A 19627-nucleotide genomic window follows, 5' to 3' on the forward strand; every position below is an offset into this window, starting at 1 on the left:
CATCATGCTTGCACCACTTTTGAGGCGCATCCATGACACAAAATGCTGGCAAATGTTTACCAGTGGCGATTTGCACCGCCTTGCGTGGATTTGTGAACCAAAAATGTAACGCAATGCAGTGGTTGGCGCTGCATTGCATTCCATTTCATTTTTGGAGACGTGCCATGGGTTGAACATGGGCGTGCTAATGCATCCACCCTTGAATTTCACGCAATCCCAGATTTACAAAGGTCTGTAAACCTGGGATTGCATGAAGTTGTACGCATTCCAGAGGATGGCATAACGAGGAGAAAAATCTTTCTTTCTCCTTGTTATTTCCTCGTTCTAGGGGTGCTGCAGTCTGCGGCACACATAGAAAGAGGAAAATGCCTCCAGAGATTTTTTTTGTGCAGGAAGTTCTCTTCTTGCTCAAAAACAACTCTCCCTGTAAAGCGGGTACCCTTGCACCGTGGTACAAGGGTGCCTGTGTTGGCCTTAGACTGCCTGAAGGCGCCAGCGCAAGGAAAAGCGCTGTATGATGTTAAATACGGCACCATCCTACCCTTTCCCTTTCATGCAGTGCAACAAGGTGACATGCTGCGTTGTGCTGCGTGGGAACAGCCACGTTTCACCCATCGAACGCCACCCTGTGGCATAGTAATGCAATGCAGCGATTTGCACCGCTTTGGGTTACTCAAGATTTATCAAGCCACACAAGGTGGCCTTGCATGGCTTGATGAATCTAACTTCAGAGTTGCTTGGCTCTTGCACCCGTTGCATGGCGCAAAGACAACGCAACCCTTTGATAAATATGCCCCTCAGTGTGTAAACAGAGATCACTGCTTGCCGTATCGTGCAGAGTCCAATATCTTTGGCTCTGACTACTTTAATGTTGCTGTCAAAAGTATCTTGCATCTGCAGAACTGCTCCTCTTACAGTCCCTGTCTGGCAAGGTAAAGTACCAGGAAACTCTATACACAAACTGGCCGCATCACCTGCTGCTCTGTACATCCCCCTTACAGAGCCCATGGTGATAAAGCTTTCTATTGGTGCAGTTGAACAACCAACAGCAGAAACCAGCCGTTGGCATAACACAAAATGATAGCCCCCCACAAAATGTGGAGAGCTGCCCCTGAGTCTCCCACATCTCACAGATATGTATTGGCTCTCTGGGCATAAAGGGTGCCCCCCCCAAAGGGTTGGGGACTTTACGAAGTATTGGGAGAACCCCTACGCAGCAGTGGCTGCAGGGTCCTGTGTTATGCCCTTAACCAACCGAGAAATCAAATCCATTCAGTCTGAACTCGCTTCCTTCAAGAAACAAATAGATGAAAACACGAGGGGTTGTATTATACATTGCACCTCTGCGGCACAACGGGCATGTGCGCTCATTTTGAGCACACCCAGGCCATACCTGTATTACAGAAGGGGGTTCAGATACTTGTGCCTCCCTTTCTATAGTACTGATAGCACTGATAACACATGTAGCGCCAGAGCTAACATGAGGGGATTCCCCACATTTGTAGGGGGGCATGGCCCTATACTAGTGAGGGAATCACTTTGCGTTCACGCCATATTACTGCGTGGGCATAGAGGCAAACATGCCTTTAGGAGGCACATTGAAAGTGCGCCACAAAAAAGTGGCTCACTTTCAGTGCAACTCCTAAAGGAACCCTGTGGTGAGTTGAAAGTGGGTCCCATGGACCCGCAGACATCCCTCAGCAGGCAGGTGCAGCCACTCACTGCTCCCGCCTGCAAGGGGATCTCATGTCCTCCTGGAAAGTGCACTGTGAAACACACGGAGGTTTTAAACAGCTGCTCTGTATTTCACTTGAATGCGCTGCCCACAAGTTTGCAGCTGTACTGGAGCAGCGCACTCTTCGAAATAAGGCACACTGTCCTTGTTTGCACACGGCGCACCCTTTTGCAAACAAGGAAAGTCCACCGCATTCATAATATGGCCTATTACTTCGGATGGTCAGCCATATTATGCAGAATAGAGCTATGGTGCAGTAAAGGGCTGTGAAACTCACTTCTACAAAATTAGTTGTATATTTGATCAAGCTGCCTAGGCTTCTTTTCTTGATTCCCATTGTTGCTAAGACACATTACTGCCTGTCTATCTGGCATGCAGACCAGATCTTGCTCACGCAGCACTGATCTATTTCCAGCATTGATCTTTCTAGCATCGCTATAAATTATGTACAAGGACACTTGACTAATGCCTCAGAGAGTGATTCCTACAATTGCATATTCAGAGGGCCCTCCCTAGAGCTGGCACAAGATGAAGACTTGACCAGTCAGAAAGTGAATATGTTCACTTCCCTGAAAGATCTATCCATATGGCCCCTAAATGTAAACACAGACGTATAAAACAAAGTGATGGTCATCACAGGCAAGAATTTTAATCCAAAATTCACCCTCAAGTAATTCCAGGACTCTGCCTATCTTGGGGTGAATTTGACCCACAACTTTAGATTGAGAGTTCAAACAAATAAGAGTACGCTAACGTTAGAGCAGGAGATAGGGGCACTCTTTAAGATGGAAAGGAAAATGAAATCAAACATTTTTCCCCAGTCAAAGAAATTTACAAAGTGAAAGCAAAAATCTCAGCCCTATATGGTGCTATATTTTGGGGCGACACAGGTGCGGAAGAACTCAGATAGGCTGAAAACAGATTTCTTAGACTCTTAACCAACCTACCACAAAGCACGCCTCACCTTACCCCTGTTACAAGATTTGGGACTAAACCCGATCTCTATTACTGTGCAGCTGAGACTCTTGCTGATTTGGTATAGGTTATGGCCCACTGAAGAATTGTAACCCCATAGACTCCCTCTTAGGGAACTTCAAAGTACCAAAAGCCATCTCAGAATACCATGGTTGGCCCATATAGAAAAATGTTTTGTATATATTAAGCCTCCATCCTCTTTGGGATACCCCGGACAAAGCTGCTCAAATCCCAAGACAATTGATGATTAAGGATAGGTGTAGGGAATACATCTGGGTTGGAGAGGACAGGAATTGCCTGACAGGTAGCTTGACCAACCAACCCCTTGATCACAAAAATATCTCAACCTATGAAGCTTCTCTTAACGTTATCCAAGGCTCCCTTCCAAGACAGATATACCTAAAATTTAGATATGGGTCTCTCCCAATTCTCAGGTTTACTGCTAGCTGGGCAAATTACACCGGGTGGACCACATTGTGCCCTGCTTGCAAATTGGTCCTTGAAACCTTGCACCATTCTTTACTATTCCGTATTGCTTACTGGGCTCCCCGTAGGAAGTGGATCATACCAGTGTGCCACCTTCTAGGTGTTGGGCACTGCGAACAAGCTATAAGGATTCTGAAGTCTGATAATAGGGAAGTTGCAGTTATTAACGTGTTCACATTTCTGCAGGCTGCTTGGCTTATCCGTAAAAAACACCTGGAGGGTCCCCTCTGCATTTCTGACAATGGCATCAGCTAGTTATCTAGCATTGCAAAAGAAAACCATGGTTCTGCACTCTCCTGCCAATTTAAGCCAAAATGATTAGCAATTGGCACGTGTGGCGAAGGAAGTTTTTTTTCCCCATTTCCTTTTCCCCTTATTTTTATATTGGAATTTGTCTACTTTCTCAATGACATTATGATGTACTTAAATAAATTGCATCATTCTTAAACTCCCTTGCTGTTGTTCTAGACATACTAGGATCCTAGTTTTTTAATAAACTATAATGAGGTTATCGTTTACTAAACTTTCAGGAATATCGTTGCAATTGCTATAGTGCATAATATATAGCTCCAAAATGTGCATGAAATTGGTTTTACAGCTTTATAAACTGCTATTGTGAACAAACGTTTTAGGAGCTTGTGAATCGACTGTTATGTTTTATCTTGAATGTTTAATGGATTTTGAATCCGAAATAAACAATATTTGATTGATTCAAAAAAGTGATGGATGCACAGCTTCAATTAATCTCAGCCGCTGGTAATTGCTCCAGTCACTTATCATTCCATTATGATTTTGCACACCATGCCACCTCAGTATGGGCCCAGCTGTATGCAAATCAGTCTTGAAACTACTACATTTGGAACAGTCCAGCCCGGACTGCCAGGCCAGGTCCTCACTGAACTGGAACAGAAGCAACCCAGGACCGGCTTTGCCCTTATTAGGGTTCAGTCAGATATAGCTCCTTTTCAGTGGCACAGTGTGCACGGGACCCAAGTCTGGGGATATCTGTCCCACTGAGTGAATCACACTGAAGTATGCAAAAAAGTGATAGATGGAATGCTTGAATTAGTCTCAGCGACTGGTAATCACTCAAGCCACATCCCAGTACATCATTATTTTGCACACCATGCCACCTCAGTTTGGACTCAGCTATATGCAAATCAGTCTTGACCCTGCTCCAGGCAGAACAGTCCAGCCTGAACTTCCAGACCCGGTCCTCCCTAAAGTGGAACACAAGCAACCCTAGACCGGTTTTACCCTTATTAGGGCTCATCAGTACAGTATAGCTTGGTTCCAGTGGCACGGTTGCCTGGGATCCATACAGTGGCATAACATAACTTGAGGGGGCCTCCCTGCAAGGTACAAGGATGGGTCCCTGCTCCTGATTTATTCAGGAGCTCTCAGGCCAGAGTACTGAGAGGGCCCCCTGCAGCTCGCCCCCCCCCCGCACCGCGAGGGTTGTGAGGGCCAGTGATACACCACTGGACCCATATCTGGGAACACCTTTCCTCTTAGGGCATCACACTAAAAAGTGATGGTCTGAATTCTTTAATTAATCTTAGCCATTGGTAATTACTCGGCCCACATTCCAATTCATTAATATTTTGCACATCATTCTACTTCAGTTTGGAACCAACCATATGCAAATCAGTCTTGACCTTGCTCAAAACTGGTCCTAGGATGCTTGTTTCCGGTCCAGTGAGGACCTGGCTCGACAGTTTGGGCTGGACTGTTCCCATGAGACACAGGGCCAAGACTGATTTGCATATGGCCAGGTCTAAACTGGGGTGGTATGGTGAGCAAAAGAATTATGGATTTAACCCAGATCTCTTGACTGGGGGTGAATGTTTAGATTTGTGCTGCATTCCATCAATCAATTGTGTGTCTTTTGCTTTCTCACCCTCAGTGCGCCAGGTATGCCTAGTCGTGGTTCCCGGGCTCACTGTGCCACTGGAATGAAGCTATCCTGGCAGACGAGGGGTGAAAGCCCGAAACCGGTCCTATGATGCTTGTTTCCGGTCCAGTGAGGACCTGGCTTGGCAGTTTAGAGTGGACTGTTCCCATGAGGCACAGGGTCAAGACTGATTTGCATATGGCCAGGTCTAAACTGGGGTGGCATGGGGAGCAAAAGAATGATGGATTTAACCCAGATCTCTTGACTCGGGGTGAATGTTTAGATTTGTTCTGCATTCCGTCCATCAATTGTGTGTCTTTTGCCTGCTCGAATGGAAACAGTCAAGCCTGAACTGCTAGGCCTCCCTGAACCAGAATACAAGCAACCCAAGACATGTTTTACCTTTAATCGGACTCATCTGTTGGGTATAGCTATGCTCCATTAGTACAGTGAGCCAGGACCCATGTGGGCGGGGCAAAACCGGTCTTGTACTGCTTGTGTTCTGGTTCAGGGAGGGCCTGGCCTGGCAGTTCAGGCTAGACGGTTCCTATTGGAGAAGGTTCACAACTGATCTGCATATATCTGGGTCCAAACTTAAATGGTCAGGTGAGCAAAATGGATTGGAATGCTACCCCGAGCGATTGCCGAGATTAGACTGATTGCAGGCATTCCTCCCATCATCTTTTGTGCTGTGAAGTAACACCCTAAATGTAAACAGCCTTCCAGCATACATTAATCAGAAAAATATACTTTCCTATGTTTCCACTAAGCACCCAGATCTGGTTCTACTTTGAGAGACACATTTCTCTAGTTCGGAACCTGAGAAATTAAAGAAACATTAGGGAAATAGATATATCATCCTCTCAGCCGGAAGAGTCATCAGCGGATACCTCATGCTATAAGAAAGGAAGAATGTTGGGGAGAGGATGTGGTCCGTCGGCTAGACTGCCGACTTTGGTGCTCGAAACCAGGGTTCGAGCCTCGGGGTCGTGTCCACATCCTGTGATTCTGGTCAAATCACTTAATCTTTCCGTGCTTGAATGTGTAATGTAAATACGGTGCTCATGTAAAGTGCTCCAATACCTTCGGGTCGAGTTCTCGCTATATAAATGTGCAACAAAAAAAAAGTCTATCTTCATGCGCAAAAAACTGTCACAGCATCCTCACAAGTTACCGGCTGATACAAAGAGCAAGTTTGTGTTGGCAAAAGTTCAGAATGTATCACTGATTGTGGGTTCGATGTATGCCCCAAATTAAACAACTAAGGATTCATTGAAGGCCCAAACAGGCTGTTCATTGAAATCAGAACAGCAAAAGTGATTGTGGGGGGAGAACGTAACCTCGTCCTAGATTGATCAAGGACAATTGAGAAGAAGAGAACCGGAGACAGGGGCCTGCTACTCAACCTGATATCCGGTAATTCCCTCCTGAACCTTTGCGGCTATTATACCCCACTGACAGAGACTGCATTTTCTTGCCACATGCTCATGGCACTGAAATTAGAAAGAGGGTGCTTTCTGCCAAAGGTGACAAATTATGATATAATGGCGAGGGGAATCTGCGACCATGCCCCACTGAAACTGAAAATCAGCCCTGTAATAGTTGCCAGACCTGCAAAAAATGAAACATGAATATCCTAAAATGCAGAATAACTGCAGAAAATCAACGTCTGTGTCCAACATCAAAATGAATATCTTGTACTAAATGAACACTTAGGGGCTTATTTATGAGAGGATCGCGCCTCACTTTTTTGGGTGCTGCAGCGGCGCAAGACTCTCAATCATATATATGAAGAGACACGAAGCCACCACTTTGTGGCTTTGTATGGTCTCATAGATATGGAGTAAGGCAAAGCAGCGCAAGCTACTGCAATGTCTTACTCTGCGTCAAGGAGATGTTCCATGGGTGTTGCATGTGTGTTCCTACACAACACGCATGGATTTTGGTGCTGCTCTAGATTTACTCAATCATGTAAGCCTGGGGCAGTGCCAACACCTTATGCCTCCCCAGAGCATGCGCAACAAAGAAAAATACTTTTTTCTCCCAGTTTGTTCTTCTTTCCATGGGTGCTGCATTCTGCAGCAACCATAGAAAGAGGAAAATGCCTCTTGATATTTTTTCTGCGCAGGAAGGTGCCCCTTCCCGCACAAAAACAATCATGCCTGCAATGGAGGCACCGTGGCACCATGGTGCAAGGGTGCCTACGTTTGCGCTAGGCAGCAAATTGTGCACCAGTACAGGCGGAAAGGACAGGAATGCATCGTATTTCATAATTACAGTGCATTCCTGCCCTTTCACATTAGCATAGGGCAGGGCAGCCAGAAGACGGGTGGTAATGCCCTCCGCCAATTCCTCATAAATGAGGCCCACAGTGTTGGTTCTTTGGGTGGCAGCTAAAGCCATTGTCAGTGGGCCAATGATGAGACTTAGCAAGGACCTGAGAGAAAACCAGTTGAAATTCAAATTACACCCAGGGTAATCTGTGTAGTTTCGGGACTTTTGTGTTACACTTGTTACAAAAAAAAACACAAAATGAAGCCAAGTCACTAAATTACACCACTGTTCTTAGCAAAATTAAAACACAAGAGTGCAGGGACAATGCAAACAATTATAATGAGTGGCTATTGCTCATGGCACTTGATTTGTTGTGATATTTTTACATGAAATGAGTCCTTGCACCAAAAATGGACGTGAGACCCATTTTGCGCTAAAACATAGTGGTAACTGCCATGTTTGAATGTTGTGCAATTGCACAATATTTTGATTAATTTCCCAGAAATATTAAGTATTTACACAAAAAACAAGTTGCACAAATGTTGTACACTCCCAGTTGGAAGGCAGACCACAGGAAGCCACTGCATAGTGTCACACCCTGCCAACAACTGCAGTCCTGTGTAGCTTTTTACAAACCAGATATGATTGAAACAGTCTCTTCTCCTCCAAGGTAGAGCGTGCTCTGACTAAACTTAGAGTGAAATACTATGAACAAGTGGAGACTGATGCCTATGACTGATGCCTGTTAATGATGCACGTGAAGCAGTTGAAGCCTACATCTAGTTGCACTTAAAAGCAGCAGGGACCAGCTGGTCACTTACACAGTAGAGATCCTGCAAGAGTTTTCTAAATTCTTCTCTGCATCATACACCTCTGATGGTAGCCAATGAACCAAGATAGTTACTTTTTGCGGGGCATACACCTTCATACACTCCATTTAGAACAGAGAGGCTTCTTAGAGGAAGACATCACAGAAGAAGAGAAAGCGGAGGTCATCTAATCAAATAATATCACAAAGCACCAGGGGCAGATTAAATGAAATGAAAGGGGAATTTGTAATGTGCAACTTAGCCCAGGAAGGGCATCAAGGCACAGAGAACAGACATACAAATAGTCTCGGAGTGCCAAAGTGCAGATCAGCTAATACGCCTGGGAGAAGAGCCAAGTCTTCAGAAGTTTACGAAAGAGCACCAGAGAAGACTGGCTAGACAGTTCCGAAGGAAGGGAGTTACAGAGTTTGGGCACCAAGGTGGAAAAGGCTCTACCTCCCCACCTTGCCCTACATCGAGCACAAAGGATGGTTTCCTGATTGACATCATGCATATTATTGTTGCCACTGCCCCCCCCACCTTTTGTGTTAGGTCTTCACGTATGCAAGTACCACGGGGGCCTCAGTAAGGAATTCAACAGGGCAATCATATCCTTGACTCAAATGATGACAATACCAAGTCTAATGTTCCAGTTACAAGCTTATATCACTTGTAAACTTTGATATCAAAGTGCTGGCAAAAGGCTTACCTTTCAGACTAAGAGCAGTCCCCTTGCTCATACCTAGAAATCATGTCGGCTGATACTGAGCAGGATAATGCTAGAACCCGTTAAGACAATACAATGCAATACTTTCCTAATTGGGAACAATTACAATTGTCTTTGAAGGGTGAGTTCCAGATGGTCAAAATGTTGGTGGCCTCTAGGTTTATCTTTGTGTTTGGCATTACCAATTTCCATACCTCAATAGCTGATGGCGAAAAATGATAAGCATGCAAGAACTTTTTATGGGTATACAAACCCTAAACACAGAAAATACTAGAGTTGTAGGCAACAATTATATTCATGCCACACGCACATGAACTACACACGTCACCCCATGCTCCATTTGGATAGAGTGAAGGGCATATTTGCAGTGGTCTGGAAGATTAATTTATAAACGAAGTAGAGGCCAATAGGCAACTCTTCCTGGAAGGTGACAAGTAAACATTAGTGTCCTGCCATGTTAATGTATTACTACAACTGTCAATCCTATGGAGATGGGCGAGCTGATGGTAATCGCACTCAGTAAAGGGGGGTGCAGCTCCAGACAACAAAGCCCAGCTCATGATCTCATTTTGTATCTTATGGAGCCAGCAATGCACATGGGTGATAGGCATGTGCTCTGAGGCAATAGTCAAAAACAAAGAGAAACTCGGTATTTGAAACCAGAGGCAGGACTGCCACAGAGGTCTTTTTCTATCCCAACCCATGACCCCATTTTAGGTAAAACGTCCATTTGACCAGGTTGTTCTGGGTGACTGGCCTTAGTAGTAGGAATATTTGGGGACCCTCACAATAGCCGTGCTTAACAACTCTTTGAAAAGGAGATGACAAAAGTCCTACTCATAAAACTCTTTGGAACTTTTAAACAAGTGTGGGGCGTTGGGGTTGGGGGGGGGGGGGGGGGGGGGGCAGGGAACTGTGTCCCATTTGCATCAGAGCACCCTGTCCGGTAAACTGTCAATCGCGCCCTATGTTGACTGTGTAAAGATGTACTATACCATTCTCCTAGACAAAATATGCATTTTATATGCAGAATCCTTTTTTAACAATGTTCCAATATGTTACATCCCAATATTTTCCTTGTAAAATATGTTTGATAAACTATGCAAAGTGTTGTGACACCTAGAAATGACATTGCATATGGTATATAAAACCAAGTAACTCTTAAACAAATATCTACACCGAGGTTGACTCAATTCAGCTACCATCTTTGCACTTTATGATTTAGCTACTTCTTAATTCAGCACCCCGCCTTGGGGCCCACACATGAAATTGTGCACAGGAATGGCAAAGTCCTTGAGAGTCGAACACACCGCCCGATTGAGAGAAGCTTCCTAATGTTGCAGAAGAGGGAATTTGAAGAAGATGATCCGAACACTGACTGAGGCACTCGAGTATTACTTGGCAACAGCCATGATGTGTACCGTCCACTGCCTCGGGTACTCTTGCCATGAAACTGCATAATCGAATTAACCACCACTGTACACTTCAAAGGAAGGTCAATACGCTTCACATCCAATTAGAGTAATTACTGGCAAGGATAGTAAGCAATTTAGGGTGATAACAATTAAGCAGAAAAACAAAAAGCCAAAACAACCATTCCTGTGGTTCGAGAAACCAGCTCCCTTTGAATTCTCGTTGTTTTCGGATTTTTTGCATGTTTTCCGTTCTTTGGACCTAAACCCACTGATCTATCCCATGACCCCACCACTAGCATATTAGGACAGGAAACGTCATAACAACTATAATATATTCCTGCAGTCTGTTTTTTACACCTACAGCTATTAATAAATAACAGTAGAGAAAAGGGCCCTGAATGTCACCAGAGATAGCTGAGGGTAGGAATTAATTCTACTAGACTTTGATGTTTTTTGTTTCAGCACTATAAAATTATTTGAGTTGTGTCTAGGCTCCAGAATGCACTAGGGTGTTCTAATTTTTTTGAGTTCTGCTTACTACATGTTCACTCCCCAATATTACCCCTACGTAAGTTAGTTTATGATACACGATAACCGTGTCATGTTGTTTCTGGCTTTTAAACTTACTACTCCCTCCAGGAGTAAGGTTCGACACTTCACCTAGCCAGTTTTCATACAATTGCTGCACAGTAGCACCTGAGGCCATGGGGTGTCAGTAATAATTGGCGGGATCCACCATGAACAAAGTCCAGTAACAGAAGGCTGCCTCTAGATTCAAAGGCATCACGCCTACAAACGTGAGATTCTGACTCTGCAAACACGAGAAGAGCGCCTTCTTCACCAAGACTGGCAACATTCTTGAGAACCCAGGGTCAGGAGGAGCCATGTGGGCAGTTGAAGGTCCTTTGGTTAGTATTTCATCATTTCGAACAGAACCAAGAACTAAGAAAAAATACTACTCAAGCTGCACTCTTTGCTAGCCCGCTTGCCCGTGATTGGCTGATCTACAATGTGTAGCCTATCCCAGATCATTGATGAACACTGTATGGAATGGAATTTGTCTCGCTCTCGACTCTCCTCCTCCACGTAATGGACATGTTGAGATTGTTTTACACATCAAATGTGAGGCACACATAACCAGGCCTCCTATCCCATCTGCCATCTTCATTCAGGTGGGGTGCTTTTTCCTTACCTTGAACAATGCTAGCACTTCCTTGTTGTCACTTTCCATGGACCAAAGTTTCCTCCGAGCTTTTTCCTGGAGCTGCCCATTGGGACACTGAGAGGACCGCCTCAGAACGCAAAACGACAACGATATTTCTGCATGAATAAAAGCAACAGAGAGTGATATGGACACCATGCATGAAGTCCTGATTTAGAGCTGGATTGTAATATGCTGTTAATCTTTTTATTAGGCCTGTGTGAAATTGGAAAATTTGATTTTGTGTAATTCCACGAAAGTTGCGCAAAAAGCAAACATCTGCAGTATCTTGCATGAAAGTACAACAGTGATGCATAATTTGAATTTAAAAAATAATACCAGGATAGAGGATTGGTTTGAGGAGAAAATGTCTCCTGCAAGACATGATCTGCTCCCTCAGGACATGTTCTGCTCGAACTACTCTCCAGCAGAACAAAACTGCGGAACATTCTGGGAAGTGTGTGAGCATAATGACAACTGTGCACAGGCTTACAGTTGGGTACGGTTCTTATTCTTGAACATGACTTACTCATTGCTTTTTCTTATCTTATTAAACATTCCTCTTATTATAAACCTTTCACATGATCATGCTGTACTTATTTGTCCTTTAGCCCATGCTCCTAAAACTCATTATTCTACAATTTATAATCTTGCAGTTTGTAATCTACAGATCACAAAACTCATGGTCCTAAAACTACTCATCCAGCAACTCACCATAACCCAGCTCATGATTCTAGATTTATGAATCTACAGTAATCAATGAAAACTTTGAGAAGTAAAATGTGATTCAAACAATGTTGACAACAGAAAATACTGAAAACAAGATGCAAGTTGCCTGGCATATGACACCTTCTGCTGTTTGTCGCCCGAACCTACTGGTGGTGGGAGATAGCGGACCCCCTCCATGAAACTGGAAGGAATCGTGTGGCATCACTACCCCTCTTGCTGCATCCCAACTCTTTGAAAATACTAAGTTACCCCCTTTCTCTAGACACAGTGACAAACAAATGCTAAGGAAATCAATGTGGCAGATTTAACTGATAAAAGCCATCAAGGAGAGGGAACGTGACTTTGCCCAAAGGATGTCAGTTAGCAGTAAGTAGAAGCCACAATTTCTTAGTACCCCCAGGTATCGCTTTTGCTAAATAATGACCTAGTGGTCAGGAAGCCACGGGCAGAAAGAGAACAGGAGGCTGCAGAAGTGCAACTGGGATAAGGGAGGGAAACCCGTGAACTCGCTTGGTTTCTTGGATATGTACTCCATACTCCTGGCATTAGGGTGACTCCGCATCCATGCCGTGCTCCATCCCGAATGAGCAAATGAGAAGGGCAGAGTAGTGATCTGGCAGTCCTTCCCAAACCATAGTAAGTGGTACAAATGGGTGTTCTACAACTTCTGATAACAAAAGGCCAAAATCCCATACCTGGTCATCATACAACTCATAATGCAACTACTCTTGGTAGTAAAATCCTTCCTGCAAACGGATAACATTTGATTCTACAAGAAATCATTTAACAATACGAGATTCTAAAATAATGGGCGAAATAAAAGTAGAAATAGTGTGCAAAAACATAGTGCACATTTTCAAAGTCTTGTATTTTCCCCTGTGCTTTCTGCAGGTGCTGTTTGCTAATAATGTGCATCTTATAGTGAAGTGCGCTAATGTAAAAATCTTATGAAAAAAGCTCTTGATAACATTATTGTTCTCTTCTATCCTTGTAACCAGGTTGTACTCAGAGAGCATGTGCACAGAAAAAAACATTAAAATATGCTGAGTGACTGTTACCCTGTTGCATAAGCTGATTCTATAATATCCGGATCAATGCTTGTTTATTGCCTTAGTCGAGCAACACGATTGGTTCATTTCATTCTTCCCATTTCATCAAGCCAGCAGATTGATATCATATTTAAATCAACTTATTTGATTTGTCAATGTATTGCTTTCGTAATAGAATCCAATGTTTCGGTATATAAGGTGAGTCCAATACAGTACCGTTGTAGGAAGGTGGATATCTGACTATGGTTACCCCCAAACTTTTTGCCTGGTGTTTAGCTGGTTTTTGACATAGTTGGCCTAGGATCCTGCTATTCAGGGCCCCAGGCTGATTGCTCTCTCCTTAAAATGGACTCCATGTACCTTAGGTGCATTACGAATTGGAACTGGTTCACCTTGTTGGCTCCTGTAACAGTGTACCCTAGGTACCCAGGGCATAGGTGCATCCAAGGCCTACCAGGGGCTGCAGCATGTATTGTGCCACCCCTGGCCTGGCCTCCATATTTGACACAACTGGCTGATCACTCAGCTGGGGTAAGTTGGTGTAATCACCTCTTACTTAGATATAGTATCCCTATAACTAACCTTAAACTGGACACATGTTCCTATCAGCCACTCCTATGGAAGGCCTCATCAATCCTGGAGGCAGAGTGCGTGGAAATATGTGAGATGGTGCTCTAGCATGAGCTGAGCCTGTCTGCAGCTGTCGGGAACCACTCCCTTAGCTGTTCTGGGATATTGCCATACCATATACTCTTAAGTGCATTATAATCCTCGCGGTTATATGCTAACATTGGTTTGGCTTTATCAAAACATGTCGAGTAAGGTGTCATACGAATTGGAATACTATCCCCTCGACAGTTCTGTCGACGGGGATAGCATTCCACCCTTCTAGAGGGACATGACATGTGTGTAGCCTTAACCCCGGTTAAAGTTAACCAGAGCCTCAGCATCACAAAATGGATGCTGCCACCACAGACACAAGTCTGACCTCCTGCTGCTGGGAGTCCTTCCAGCGAGGAAGGCTTGGACAAAGGGTTTCCTGCCTTGGGAGGTGCGAGCACCACCCCAGACAGGGTTTTGTGTATTGGGTAGGACAGGGCTGAATAGATTGAGACATGCCCGGGGCACACAAGGTGTCCCCGTGCATAAGCCAGTCCAAACCGGTCCTGGGACTTTCCAGACCCAGGGCTGGCGAGGAGCTGGACAAAGGAAAGGGGGTGTAACCGCCCCCCTTCCTGGTTCCACCCAGAGGAGGGACCTAGTAGGTGATCCACCCCTCAGATTGGAAATAAGAGTGGGAGCAGTGCCATTGCACAGCAGATCATCCTGAAATCCACTTTAAACGAAGAAGACGACTGGACTTCGACATTCTGCTGCACAGAAGACTGAAGAGAATCTCCCTTGTGGCCTAGGAGTGGCCACCCTGTGAATACAGGTACCAACCAGCGAATCGAAGTCTGCTTTGCCACCGCCTCCCGCCGGAGCCCGAGCCCAGAGCCTGACAAGACCCAGACTCCCAAACTTCTCAAAGCCCGATCCGCAGTCCCTGCAAAGAAGGGACCCGTGGCGGCACCGAGAGACGTGGGACCGGACATCTTGGAAGACACCCGAAGAGCTGACTGCCCAGCATCAGAGGCATCCTCGATGATCTGCTTTGGGGACTGAGAACCCCCACCACCGAGCAGCCCTTGCACCGAAGATCAGCCCCCCAGCATCTCCACAATCTGCGTGGGGCCCTTTTGCATTGTGCCACTCAACGCGCCATCCCGGCCACTAGCCACGTGGTCAGCGGCCATCTTGGCGACGAAACCGAAGAACTACACTGCGGGTCTGGTTGCTCCAGACTTTCCCTCGCTCCTGTAAAAAGGAGCACCCGCTCTGACCTTGCTGGTCCGAGTAAAAAGCCTTTTTCAACTCCTGCGTGGCTTGCATTAGCCAAGGCCTGTTTGCTCCAATCAAGTTGCCAACACCGCCAACAGCGAGAAGCCTACGTGAGACAGCTCGTGACCGACTCCTGGACGTCCTAAACCCCCGGTGTCCACGTGGCTGCAGAGAGAAGCTACACCTCAACGCCTGTTTGCACCCGACACCGCCTGGTTCCAATCTGGTTCCACGGTAGTCACTGGCTAGTGACTTTGAACATTGTCCCCTCTGCTTTCAGGTCTTCACATCTTCAGATCCACCCTTGGATCCACCGGAACTCTTCACATCGAGCCGCCTGCAGCATCTCCAGCTCCAAGCACCATCGACCAGCGTGACAAAACCAGACACTACTTTGACCCTATGCACCCGCTTCCTGTGGGTGAGGTAAATCAGCAACGTCGGTGTTCCTACACTGGCACACACCTCTAGGGCCTGTGTCTCAAGTTTCAGCTTTCTAGGTCACTCGGAAGGTTCCGAACTAACTAACTTTGTACTTTTTACGCGCCATAGACTTTGTATTGGTGAGTGCGTGCACTTTAAACACTGCACCCGAGTCCCGCGGGCCTTTCCCGACTTAGTCACTGCTAGTCCCGATCAGCTCCAGCGATTCCCAAGGCCCTAGGCCTATTTCCTTTTCGATTGGTATCTCTTATACCACGTTCTTAGTATATGGTTTAGGTGGCCCCTAGGGCTCATCCATATTGTGCAACTTTTGTGTATTTTAAACTGTCTTGTGTTTAACGCTTGTGCTTCTGTGCTCATAAAGAGTCCAGGGGATATTTTGTAGTTAATAAATATATATATATATATTTTCAATATATATCTGTGTGGTGTCCTTTCATTTGGTATTCAAGGGGGTTGTGTATGGTAATACAGCTGGCTTCACATGCCTTTCAGAGTTTAGCCTAAGACTGCTTTGTCCACATTACCACTAGGATAACTGGTCTATAAGGTTGACTTACAACCGATCATCATAAGGGTTGCTTGGCATGGTACAAAGTGATCACTAGAATTAGTGAGCATTATATACCAGGCCAACTTCTCACAACCGTGACATCCCTTCAGACATCATTCTACTATAGCCTTAGTGCTCGATGTAGTGGGCTCTACCAGCCATTAAAGGCCCATTCCAGCGTTAAAGTCCCGAGCCGAAGGCAAGAGGGCAGAATATTCAAATTTGCAAAAACAAAGGTCTCTCAGGGCCCAAAGGGGTTAAAATCCCGTCGGGCTCTGAGAGGCCTTTGTTCACAGCAACAGCTGTGAAAAGAAAACAACATTGGAATGTTCTATCCAAAATAAGCCCGGAGCACTGTATTGTCTACAATGGAGCGTACAGCATTCCAATGTTCTAATACAACATAGATCCAGTGGTCAAGTATCATCCTAAGACATGATGCTGGACGGCATAATTAGGATGAAGCCAAAAATGTATTATTGTACTTGGCTATTATCTCCACAATGGTGTGCCCAACTGGAGTCAGTGACCCACAAATATTTCTGTATTCCCAAAAGTAGCTAAATCAAGGGTTTAGAAATACTGTATTTGTATTACCATATATATGCAAAGCTGAAATCCTGGATGCATGCAGGCAATTAGAGTGTTCAAAGTAGCACCTCTTCTTATGCATTCAAATGTGGAGTTACAAAGGATATTTACCAGTACCAGAAGGAATGTTCAACATAACTAAGAGGAATATGTCCGGCCGAGGTGCGGATAGGGTTATAATCAGCATATTTGGTATATCAATGGTAACTCACCAGTTGGAAATCCCTCTCCTACAGCCAGTGAGACAGAGTCTGTGCTAACAGGACTTTCCACTGAAGAAGATTCTGGGGCCATGGACTCGGGGTGACCTATGGAGACACAAAGGAACATCTCAAATACATCTGCTTCTAGAGGAAATTTGGATAAAAGACTTCATTCCATGTTACATGCCCCACTAAAATGTTTGCACATTAATGCATAAAAGCCTCCAATTTGCTAAAGATAAAAAATAAATTAGTTAAAATAATTACGCAATGATGTATAGTTATGGACTGATGGACAAAGATACTGTAAGTACCATTAGGCCATGTATTTGTTCAATGTTTTATGTGTATAGACACAAGCCTGTCCTCCTCGCCAATCCACATTGCATCATGGGAAATATCCGACCAAACAATACACATTAAGCGCTAACCACTAGACCGGTCGACCTGTTTTGGCCTTTTTTATCCCCTAGAATACCTTCCTTGCCCATAAATCCTTCCCGGATAATGAGACACTTCATCTCACTGAAATTAATCTTAGCTTCCAGCATGTTCTTACTTTCAACTGCAGAAGATGGGGACTTCTTAATTTTTGGCAGTCAATCTACAGATTCCAAATTGCTATACCTATTGTGGTGATGGAACATATCAAGCGGCGTGGGGCTATTCAAAGGCCCATTCCAGATGACATTTCCAAGAATACGGTTACCTCCCTGGGTTTCGTCTCCCGCCCAGTTTGTCCCCTCCCACTTATGTGCTAAGTGAGCGTTACGGTGAGCACCCGGGTAAAAGTAGGTTAGTGGCAGGGATTTTTAATAGCGTGTCTGGGCTGCCTAACTCCGAGTTACAAATGTACTTGACTGTCCAGCTATTCCTAAAGTTGATCACGATACAGTCCCCTTCTATATTTTTCCCTCTGGGCCCCACCCAGTCTACTCGTCTAGCGAATAGAATTTCACTGGATCCCCTGTTTGGAAGGGGTCTGTTGTGGTTCAACCAATGAATACATTTATTTTTAAGGTCCCTATACTCCTCTACCTTTCCCGAGCTCAGGGCTGGGACCCCCGCAAGCACCACCACGTAAGGTATTGACTCCGGGGCAAGTCTAGGCGAGGCAGCAGGAGCCTTCTAGCACCCTGCTGTCTCGTCCTTTGGCCCACGTTTGTTGCCTGTATTGGACCTGGTCAAGGGCTGCTGTCCCCAGTGTCCCCCCGACTAGAACTAACTGAATAGTTGGGTGGATGCCTGTTGTGCCAGTTTGGACAGTTTGAACAGATGTAGCCCTTTCTTTATTAGTAACCACCGGAATTATACTCTGTGTGCCTGCCTGATTGGGGCCAGATGGTCCTGTGCCATAACTGACGGTTTCCACCCGCTCTACCCTTCCCTCCCAGTTTTGGTAGACACAATGATTCAAGACAAAACAGTCTTTTCTCAATAGAGTTCAGTCTTTCGTGAATCGGGAGGCAGGACTATATAAATATCCGTTCCATTTTAGTCCAAAAATCCCCTCCTCTTTCTGGGGTGACGTGTCATCATTAACTTCTATAGGCAACGACTTGTCCACTCCATACAGCTAACTATCCAGTACAACAACCGGAGGTTCATTTTCCACATTGACCCGTTTTTGCTTTTTAGATTTCTTGTTCGTCAATGTGGTTACCCCACACTTTCTTTTGGCTGCTTGATCAGGCACTTTGCTTATGGCCCCTGCATTAATATCCAAGGTCAACCGGATTGACTATCCCGATCGTGTGGTTCCTGGGCTTTGAGGGGGTGTTACTGGATCAGATCCTATTAGTGCCGCATTAGCTGGGGGGCAGTGCAGCATAGCTATTACTTCTGTCAGTTGTTTGTTCTCTCCTGCTGGTCTAACAGGTGCAGGTGCAGTATCAGCCACTATTTGTATTGCAGGCAGTGGCGTCAAATTAAAGATTCAGGTGTAGGGGATTGTGCCTTGGCAAGTTGACCCAGTGAAGACCGTTTATCAAAACTTGGGTCCATAGATAGCATTCTCTCTGTTAATTCGATTTCCTGTTGTAGCATGGACGCTGCCCTAGTTAGAAATTGGTCAATTGTCCCTACAACACTTCCAGTAGTAGGCTTTCTCCCCTTCCCCACACTAAGGGTGGGCGTAAAATCCGTTTCGCGGGCGAATTTGCGGATTTTCCGCGATCCACGAATCTCGCGAAATCGCGGTAAAATCCGCGAATCTGCGGGGACGAATTTTCGCCAAGCAAGGGTTACAGCAGCAGGTGCAAAAGTTGAACCTAATTTCGTTGTAACCTTTTACAAAAGGGTTACAAACAAATTAACTTCAACTTGGACACCTGCTGCTAATTGCTTCCTGGCGCCTTGTTGCCTACTTGCAACTATTCTCTGACCCTGCTCTGACCCTTGAAGCAGGGTCAGAGAATAGTTACAAGTAGGCAACGAGGCACCTGTCCAAGGAATTAAACCTCATCAGGAAGCACTTACAGATAAAAAACAGGAAGAAGGGAGAGGATGGCAAATACACCCATTTTGAGTTGTCAGGAGGGGTTAAACTAAAAGAGACCTTTACAGCACAATTTTCATATGCATTTTGCTAAAAATAAAAAGCTGTATGTTCTGTAGGGGCAACTCAGGAATCTGGCCCTTCAGAGATCCGGCCTCTCTTTC

General features: G+C 45.2%; 1 protein-coding gene across 1 annotated transcript in view; it reads right to left on the reverse strand.

Annotated features, from left to right (window-relative positions):
- SH3TC2 (SH3 domain and tetratricopeptide repeats 2) overlaps positions 1-17067 on the reverse strand; it is a 169982-nt gene extending 152915 nt beyond the window's left edge. The window contains exons 1-2 of the mRNA XM_086950199.1: positions 16976-17067; positions 11508-11635 (exon numbers count right to left, since the gene is read on the reverse strand). Coding sequence (XP_086806325.1) covers positions 11508-11635; positions 16976-17057 — 210 coding nt within the window. The 5' untranslated portion in view covers positions 17058-17067. The remainder of the gene's footprint in view (positions 1-11507; positions 11636-16975) is intronic.
- Positions 17068-19627: the final 2560 nt, after the last annotated feature.

Source organism: Lissotriton vulgaris, unplaced genomic scaffold (genome assembly GCF_964263255.1).
Source record: "Lissotriton vulgaris unplaced genomic scaffold, aLisVul1.2 SCAFFOLD_778, whole genome shotgun sequence".
Lineage (NCBI taxonomy): Eukaryota > Metazoa > Chordata > Amphibia > Caudata > Salamandridae > Lissotriton > Lissotriton vulgaris.